At 41.0% G+C, this 9,546-nt stretch overlaps 1 protein-coding gene across 3 annotated transcripts; it reads left to right on the forward strand.

The window, feature by feature from the left end:
* The first annotated feature begins 860 nt into the window (after nt 1–860).
* LOC147800571 (tetratricopeptide repeat protein 9C-like) lies at nt 861–7,184 on the forward strand. Of its 3 annotated transcripts, none has more exons than XM_087145269.1 (4): nt 861–884; nt 4,544–4,965; nt 5,472–5,654; nt 5,939–7,184. In XM_087145269.1, exons 2-4 carry the CDS (start codon nt 4,608–4,610, stop codon nt 6,055–6,057), a joined length of 660 nt encoding a protein of 219 aa, XP_087001395.1. In that variant the 5' UTR covers nt 861–884; nt 4,544–4,607; the 3' UTR covers nt 6,058–7,184. The 3 variants fall into 3 exon arrangements, with proteins under 3 accessions (XP_087001395.1, XP_087001390.1, XP_087001389.1); XM_087145264.1 differs by lacking the exon at nt 861–884 and adding an exon at nt 1,259–1,329; XM_087145263.1 differs by lacking the exon at nt 861–884 and adding an exon at nt 1,281–1,608.
* The last annotated feature ends 2,362 nt before the right edge of the window (nt 7,185–9,546 follow it).

Genomic DNA, 9,546 nt, shown 5'->3' on the forward strand with positions numbered 1-9,546 from the left:
GGTGCTCATTTCTAAATGTAGCCTCCCGCCTCTATCCAAAATAGGCCCGTAATTTGGGGATTTTTGTGAAAGAAATACCCCAAACTGGAAACTACCAGTCCAAATTCGGGATTTATAGAAATATTTCTATGATGCCTCCTGATCATGGCATGTCTTATTGTAAAAACCCTGTAGGATCACAAAATATTAATGAGCTTGCGCGCAGAAATCCAACCATTTGGTGGAATATACCCTTTAATATCACCTCGGGGCCCGTTTAGTAGTAAAAGTGGATCAAAGCGAAGAAAATCTATCCGAAATAGAGAAACCAATTCTGAAAACTGAATACACTTTCTTATTTTTCTGAAGAAGGATAATACAGCTTGTCTGTTGCCACAGAATGCGGCAGTGTTTTGTGCGCAATGGCAATCTTATTCTGTAAACAAACGGAGAAATCAAACATCCTCTGCAAAACTGCGGGACTCAGAAAAGAAAAACTACCAGAAAGAGGATGAGCAGACGGAATTGTTGATTGAACCTTTCTAATTTCTGTTTCCCCGGCGTCCTGGGGGCAGTTTTTTGGAAGAAAAAATGTGGGGATTTCATGCCCTCTTCTAGTTATTATAGGACAGAATAGTCAATAAGCCCCTCCAAGAGACACGGTGAACATTCCTCTGATCTTTGGCTATAAGCGTTAATGTTTTGACAGCTTCCATAGACAGAACAGTTCATTTTAACCGCCCGTAAATAAAAAGCGCTAAAAAAAGAACAGGGCGCCCGCTTTTGGTCTGTTGCTATAGACGCCGCCATCTTGTCTTTACAGGTTGCACTACACCATGTAGTCGCCTTAAAAAACAGTGCAAAATCGGACCATAATAGCACCGCTTGTTGACTCTTGTGAAGAGGTTGGCCTCTGGTTTTTTTTTTAATGGAAATTCAAGATTATGGCCAGAAAATCACTTTTCGTTTCAATTTCATGGGGGTTTGCCTTTCGAGGAAGATACCCCAAAACAGCAGTAAAACCATATCAGCCGCCCGCTTCTATCCAGGCCCGCAATTTGGGGCATTTTGTTAAAGAAATACCCCGAACTGGAAACTATCAGTCCAAAAATCGGGATTTATAGGAATATTTTTTGATGCCTCCTGATTATGGCATGTCCTATAGTAAAAAAAATCACACAAAATATTAATGACTCGCGCGCAGAAATACGGGTGAAATGCACCCATATATTTTAGCTTTGGAAGAACAATGGAGGGCGCTATGTACATTTTGTGGTGAGGGCCGGCTAGGGCCGGCCGGCCATGCATATGCGCCAGCGCAGTTGCTTTTGGATGGCCTGCTGCGCTCGCGTAAGTTGCTGGAACCGTTGATTTCCTACTCGACCGCATTATTATTTTGCTTCTCGCCTGTCGCGCGTACAGCGTACACGTGAGGATTAACGATTAGGAAAAACCTAGCCCACAGATGTCATACTTAGTCGGTCTAAAAATATTTGTCCATATAACTGTAAATCAGTAGGACGATTTTGACGTAAATTGTGGCATGCTTATATATAGCCTTGGCCCAGGGGCACGGCATCAATGCAAGTGGTGGGCTAGTAGTATTTGTGAGACCATCAGCATGATCAGGTAGGCTGGAGGTAGGCCTAAAAAGATATGTAGGAACTGCCAAAAGTGGGGATGAATGGTTCTGGGACTCAGTTCAGTCATGGAGGGGTGTATGTTTTATTCCTCCATTTTTCATTTCACATTATTTTCCACATATTATTACTGTATAGAAACAGTTTCACAAAGTGTATCTAGAAATGTGGATGGGGCCCCCAAGAAGCAGTGCTTGTTGAGTGGGGGTCCCCAGTTACGAATTAACAAACTTCCACAATTAAATACAGCACATGTACATGATCATGTAGCCTTGCCCGCTGCAACCCTGTGAGAAAGAAATTAATCATTACTTAAATAGTTAATCAGTAATTTACTTTTATATTTGTGTTTAAATTCTGAGAGACTAGATTCACATCTCAAGGAAAAATCAATGGAACTCCATAACTTGGGACCTGCATGTTTCACAGTAGATGTAGCGAGCTTAGTTCGTGCTAACTAGCGATGAAATTCATCACTTTGCCTCGTAAAATGGTGATGAAACTCTTCATTTCTTAAAAACATTGAGCAAATTGATTGCAGTAGCTGAGAGTTATCGAGTTGAAACATTAAAGAGCCCAACTGGAAAGAGTAAATGTCCGTGATTTTTAGAGTATTACAATTGTAAAAAAAGAAGATTACTTTACTTACAAGAGTTAACATTATTAATTATACATAAGGCCTTTTTCTGTAATTGTAAAATTTTATTAACCCTAACCCCCTAGGGTGTATGTGATATCGTATTGAAATTGGAGGATTTGAGACTGTAAGGGTTAATATGACCGACACCACTATTGCCCCATGCAAGAATTCCATATGAAATGTATGGTAATATAAGGGTGTTGTGTAAAACCATTAATACATCATGGGGAAAGAACCATTTCAGTTTAGAGATCTTACCTATACTTCTCGATATAAATAGTGGCACTGTGATTAACATGCTGCTTCCATGTAAGACCATCAACAATGTATACACCCAAAAATTTGATACAATTCTACATCCACACTAATAACAGGAAGTTCCTGATAATGCCTGTCACTAAAAAACATGAAACTTTTTCCATTCCTTGGTTAACGGTATCGAAAAAAACACATTTATATCAAGGTGGCTGTAAAACAGATTACTATCACCAGCAAATAAAATGAAAGATAGTTTATTATAAGATGCATCAGAAAATACATACATTGAAAATAATAAAGGTCCTAAAATGGAACCCTGTGGTATGCCATAGAATATACATGTATTACAAGGAAGAGATTGGGTACCAGGAACAGATACAAATTGCTGACGGTTAGACAGGTAGCTTCTGAACCATTCCAAGGCCACTCCTCTGATTGGCTACCAGGAACAGATACAAATTGCTGACGGTTAGACAGGTAGCTTCTGAACCATTCCAAGGCCACTCCTCTGATTGGGTACCAGGAACAGATACAAATTGCTGACGGTTAGACAGGTAGCTTCTGAACCATTCCAAGGCCACTCCTCTGAGTGGGTACCAGGAACAGATACAAATTGCTGGCGGTTAGACAGGTAGCTTCTGAACCATTCCAAGGCCACTCCTCTGAGTGGGTACCAGGAACAGATACAAATTGCTGACGGTTAGACAGGTAGCTTCTGAACCATTCCAAGGCCACTCCTCTGATTGGGTAGCAGGAACAGATACAAATTGCTGACGGTTAGACAGGTAGCCTCTGAACCATTCCAAGGCCACTCCTCTGAGTGGGTACCAGGAACAGATACAAATTGCTGACGGTTAGACAGGTAGCTTCTGAACCATTCCAAGGCCACTCCTCTGATTGGGTAGCAGGAACAGATACAAATTGCTGATGGTTAGACAGGTAGCCTCTGAACCATTCCAAGGCCGCTCCTCTGATTCCACAATACTCCAGTTTAAACAAAAGTATGTCCTGATCAACTGTGTCAAAGGCCTTGGAGAGGTCCAGAAAAATACCAATTGTTGCTGAAGAATCATCTAAATCAGTAGATATTTTATCAATAATTTGAATAATAGCATGTGTAGTTGAATGATTTGCATGAAATCCATTCTGGTCATTAGATAATCTAAGAACTGCATAGTGTGTTTGTAAACAGCTCATTTGATGATTTTAGAAAATGAAGTAAGTACAGAAATTGGTCGGGAATTTTTGACAAAAGTGGGATCACCGGTTTTAAAAATCAGGGTGATCCTAGCAATCTCCATGCGATCAGGTACTACGCCAGTAGAGATAGAAGTATTTATGACAAAGCAAAGAGATTGCACGGATCACCTGTTTAATCAATGAGCTATTAATCAGATCAAAACCTGCACTCGTTTTGTTAGGTAAATTACTGACAATATCAAGAACTTCAATTTCTGTGACAGGAGAGAGGAATAGGGAATTGGGGTTAAAATTATTGGAGTCAATAGCATTTGAGAGTTTTGGCCGATAGTGGTAAAATAATTATTGACATGATTTGCAATAAATTCTGCTGTGTTAAAAGAGGTGATTTGTAGAGTCCTAGTTGGTCGAACTATGATGACATTCATGGTCGTGATAGTCATGTTTGTTCATCAGGTTGTTGTGACTTTGTTAGTGTTGGCGCCATACCAGTGAGCACTAATAGACGGACCTCAAGATGGAAAAACATGCAAAACAGCAGCAGGCCCCATGACCATGATATGCATGTACTCATGGAGGCTAGCCATAAATGATGTGCTCAACATTATACAACAAATTGCCTTAAGCAGTTGTCTGAGTAGTCCAGCCATGTCTAAATGTTAAAAAAGGTCATTCGTAGAGTCCAAGTTACTCGGACTTTGCGAGCAATGGACTTTGTCCAGTCATGCCAGTTGATACACACTCCATATTTTATGCCTCAGCTTAATTTATTTGTTCAAATTCAAAGATTTGTACAGGTAATGACTATTATTATAAAATTCTGCAGAACCCAAGAGGACCAGTGAGTGGATGGACCTGATCATAGACCAAATCTGTGAGTGAGAATAGAGATGGCATCATCCTCGTCGTCTGCAACCTCGCAGGAGGTCTTATCCCAGGAGGCATTGCTCGTAGCCCTGTCGGATCGCGTCACCAAAGCTGAGGAGTACAAAGCCAAGGGCAATGCACTGTACAATGCCAAGGACATTCGTGGGGCCATTGGGAAGTACCACCGGGCCTTGCTTTTCATCCGGGGCCTAGACGCGACCCTCCAGAACAACAGTTTGCAGTACCAACTGGGGCTGGGTTTTGGAGGGGTTCTGGAAGGACTCTGTGGAGCAGGAGGGGCCTCCAGCCTGACCAGCCTGCCAGAAGAGATGCAGAAAAAGGTGTCTACCATCGAGGAAGGGTGCCTCAACAATTTAGCAGGTAATGATATCCATTCAGTGCCTGTTGGTCAGAAACAGCTGTGAAATCCTTCAACATCCTTCACAATGCAGAAATCATTGGTACATTCTTTGGAGTTCAGCTTCCGAGGGATGCCAAGTCCCCTGTTAAGTATTAATGGCTCAGGTATCTCCCCCATACTACAATATTGGTCAAACTTTCCCAGTGAACATGCCAAGGATTTAAGAGAGGAACAGGTGAACCAAACCATTCACACACTTATATTACGGGTTAGGTAAGATTGGTCAATGACTGTGCTGTCAGTCAATAGTGCAGCATCTGTCAATCCCTTTGCTGTCAGCCGAGCTCTTTTACTTACCAATGGACTGTTTGTTAGGGAAGATTGTTCGGAAAAACGGAAATGAAGTATATGATTTCCTTCAGGATCCACTGATGGCCAAGATATCAACAGACCGACTGATCCCACCCATCACTGTACCTACAATTTAAGTATTCTCCATGTCCTGAATCCCTTCCCTTTTACCCAGCCTGCATTCTCCTCCAGGAGGAGCCAAACTACAAGAGGGTAGTCTCATACTGTGACAGGGTACTAGCCTCCAGCCCAGAGAATCCCAAAGCCCTGTATCGCAAGGGCTGTTCCCTCTACCACCTGAGCTGCTACGAGGAAGCATACGACTGCCTGAAAAAAGCACAACATATCTCAAAATCTGGTATGCAACATGCGTTGAAGTTTGTGTGTAAGGAAACATTGTAGAGGAGTGCAGTGTTGGAAGATTGAAAAGAATGGGAATGTAAGTCACATCTGAATTGAGATGAAAACATCAACTGAAAACTGGTTGAAGAAGAGCTGGTTTTTAGCTGCCTAATGCCAACTTAAAACAAACATTTCTGGGGAGAAATGGTCTTTAAGATGAATGTAGTAGTATTTGGTCACCATATTGTGATTCTCCAGCATTTGCCTTCCCTAGCATTGTCAATTTGTTTCCCCTTACAGATGGAAATATTCGAAAGTACCTGACCATGACCAAGGACAAAATGGCAGACATCGACAACGCACAGCGGTCCATGTATCAGGGAATGTTCGACAAATCATCAACGCAATCTGATGGCTGATTCAATTGAATTTCTTGTTGAGTGGGATGCTCGCTTACAAAACAAAATCCAAATGACTCTCAGTACAAAGTTATGTAGCGGGATGTAGCATTATGGCTATTTTGTGGGAGATGTTTCATGTCCAGTATGCAGAAATTATGATGAAATGTTCCACGGGAGCTCAAATTGTACGTGTAGAAAGACAAGCCACGCTTTACACTTTAGACATGCTTAGGACATGCATTAAGTAGAGAAAGAAGGTTGGAAATGATGTGAAGAGCACATCTCTTTCTCCTGTTTTTCTAAATTAAAAAAAAACTGTTTTGAGAAAGTGCTGCATATGTGAATAATTTGTCTATGTGTGGGCATTGCATCTTTTTCCACCAAGTATGTTGCTTGTCTTCATGTTTTTTGTAATTATTATTACTTATCAAATGTACATGCATTCAGTACATTAAAAGTTTTACAAAATGACTTTTACCCAGGAAAATATTGTGTGCAACTTTTTTCTCCAATTCCAGTGGTTGAAAACTATTGTGGATCCCTTTTTGGCTAATAACATGTACTATGAAAGTGCTTTTTAAGAATTTATTTGTTTTTTGATCGTCCATTTGTTTCTGACAAATTAAGATGCTTTTGTGATCTCTCCTCGGGAAGATGCTATTTTTATGAGGTTTGGGGGTTCCAATGATGAACCCTAAATGTACTCTTTGAATTTTTTTGCAGAAAACGTTGCTCTCTAGCTTTTCGCAATTGTGGTGAAAAAAAAATAACATTTAAGACTGCAATTTTTCAGATTTCAGGCTTTTTGTGCGTATAACAGCTGAGGTTTTTTCCCGGAATGACAGCAGGCTGATTCTCATATCATTAACATAAACGCATTGCTCTTAAAAGTGCCAACATAAAAACAGCAGCAATTTTTTTTTCTAAATACACAAGAACTGAAGATTATATATCTTTTACTAACAAACTTAGAAAAAAAATTATCTTGTAAAACCGAAGTTGAAAAAATATGCTTCAAAAAACCAATTTGGGGAAAAAATGTACGTCCCTTTTGAAAATATATTCTTGATGACACTACAAGGCTTTCATAGTATCGAACGTCGATTGCTTAATAGAAATTGCTGCGTCGTCAGTTCCGAAGTTTATTTTTGTCTAAATGTGTGCTGTAGTTTACGTGTCATTTCTTGCTCGTAGCAGAAGCTCCTTTTCTTGGATTTGCCCGTAAATGTCACTAATTATTTTTTAAACGTTGTACCAGTATCCGGTTTTTGGAATGTGAATTGATTTTGTAGAACACGAATGTGTCTATTCTGAAGATCGCCCCGAGCACTAATTATGTCCACAAAGAATTTAGACTCTTAGATCCTTACCCGTTAATACGCTCTAGAAATTATGATGGTTCGCACGTAAGACACGCTGTGGACACATCTTGGACATCTCAGAAGATGCAAGGGTAAATAACGCCACTCACGGCGGTACTCTGTGCAACAAACGTCCTTGTCAGTGGCGTGGGAGGGGGATGCAAGGGCCCCTGCTTGAGGCCTGTACACCCCCCCCCCAAAAAAATAGAGGAGGAAAAAGTCTGGCAAAAGTCCGCATTAGTTAGTGCTTCTACTGTAATCGAATACATGTACATTGAATGCCCTCTCCAGAAAATGAGGGCCCCAAGGTCCCAGAACATATACCCCATTTACGCCATTGCTTGCAGTGCATCAAAATGGCAGGACTCATTGGTATCGGATGAGATGCCTGAAGGGCCGAGAGCTTTTTCCAGAAGTGTCTATTTATCTCGTCCTCCAGTGTTACACGTTCCCAACCAACTGCCCCACAAAAATGTTCGAATTTATTTGAAACCTGATTCGTATTTGCGAAAAGATAGTTAACATTACGGAAAGGAACAAATCAGGCAATGGTTTCACTATATAGCGCCCTCTGTCAGTCGTCGGAGACGAGAGGAGTGCCGCTGTCAAAGTTGTCGTAGAGGTCGAAGAGCGTTGTCAATGTCGTGTCGTTGACATATCGTTATGTAGCAATAGCCCCCTTCACCCTCGGCAGGCACAACACATATATGTATATGGTGTCAAACAGATGTATCAGGAGTGGATCCAGGATTTTCCCGAGGGGGAAATCATACATGTTACCCCCACGATTTACAAGTTTGGTGGAGTGGAGTTCGGCCGCCTATGGCTTAGAAAATAAGGGAAACTGTTCTGTGCAAGCAAGGTTCAAGAATAACTGGTCGATATTAGCCTTTTGCCGGGGGGGGGGTGTCAGGATTATTCTACGAAGATTGTTGCAGTGAATTAGATTTTTAAAGAAGGGAGGGGTGAGATTTATTATCAGCATCAACAGAGCCAATCCCCACTCTGTTATTACTGTTTTATTTTATACAGCTTCATGGACGAGCTGTCTGTTTGCTGACGTATTTAAGCAGTTTTTCCAGGGGGTGGGCATGACCGAAAGTAGCAAATGCCCCGCTAGCGCGTTGCACGAAGCATGCACTTACGGCATGGGGTCTGGGGCACTTTTGGATTCTGGGCGCTTTGTGGTGTAATTTTAGGCAGTATGGTCACTCTCTTTTTCTTTCCCCTCTCTATTTTTGTTCTTAAAAAAAATGGGGGGGGGGTGTCGCGCGCCCCCCACGCCCCCTGGATCAGCTCCTGTGTATGTCTGTGTGTGTATGTGAGGGTTAACGATTTCAAGAGGATGGTCCAACTGTGCGATCATTTGGAGTCCCTCCGAACAAATACATGTATTTAAAAAAAAAAACCTATCGACATGGTTATTCAAGTTTTCCCGTGTTATTCTTTTTTCCCTATTACTTCTGCAATGCAATGATCGATCGAACTAGGCTTAATTGAACAAACACCCCCAAAACCTCATAGTCCGGATTTCCTCTCTGAGAAGACAGTGACAAATGAAACCGAAAACAGATACGATAACTTTACGATTGTTTTTAAAATGAGTTGCTTGGAATACTTATAACTACTGGACAGCAAAAGAAACTTGCCACTTCTGTCAAAGGCCACACATAGAAATGCATAGAAATAAACAATTTTTGTACAATAAGCTGCAATACTCCTTACTAATCACATGCCCAAGGCAAGTGATTATCTTTATAACTAAGAAGAAATTGACATGCACAGCAACTTGGTTACTGAATCAAAAGTCACACACAAAAGCACTCTCCACCAAACAAAATGACCCATAAATGGACAACATTTTAAATAACCAATGACAAAGTGAACACCTGTTGTGTCAAAATGATGCGCATGAGTGGTTTCTGTACAGGGATGCCATCCTTACTGACTATGCATACATTGAAAAGTAATGATTGTGACTTCTTTATTTCGTCCTGTGACCATGATTTCTGTTACAATCTGTGACTTTTGATTCAGTAACCAAGGTGCTGTGTATGTCAATTTCTTCTTTGTTATAAAGATAATCACTTGCTTTTGGGCATGTGATTAGTAAGGGGGTATTGCAGCATACCTGTGTACAAAAATT

Source organism: Acanthaster planci, linkage group LG01 (genome assembly GCF_054643075.1).
Source record: "Acanthaster planci isolate LZ-2023a linkage group LG01, COTS_SCS, whole genome shotgun sequence".
Lineage (NCBI taxonomy): Eukaryota > Metazoa > Echinodermata > Asteroidea > Valvatida > Acanthasteridae > Acanthaster > Acanthaster planci.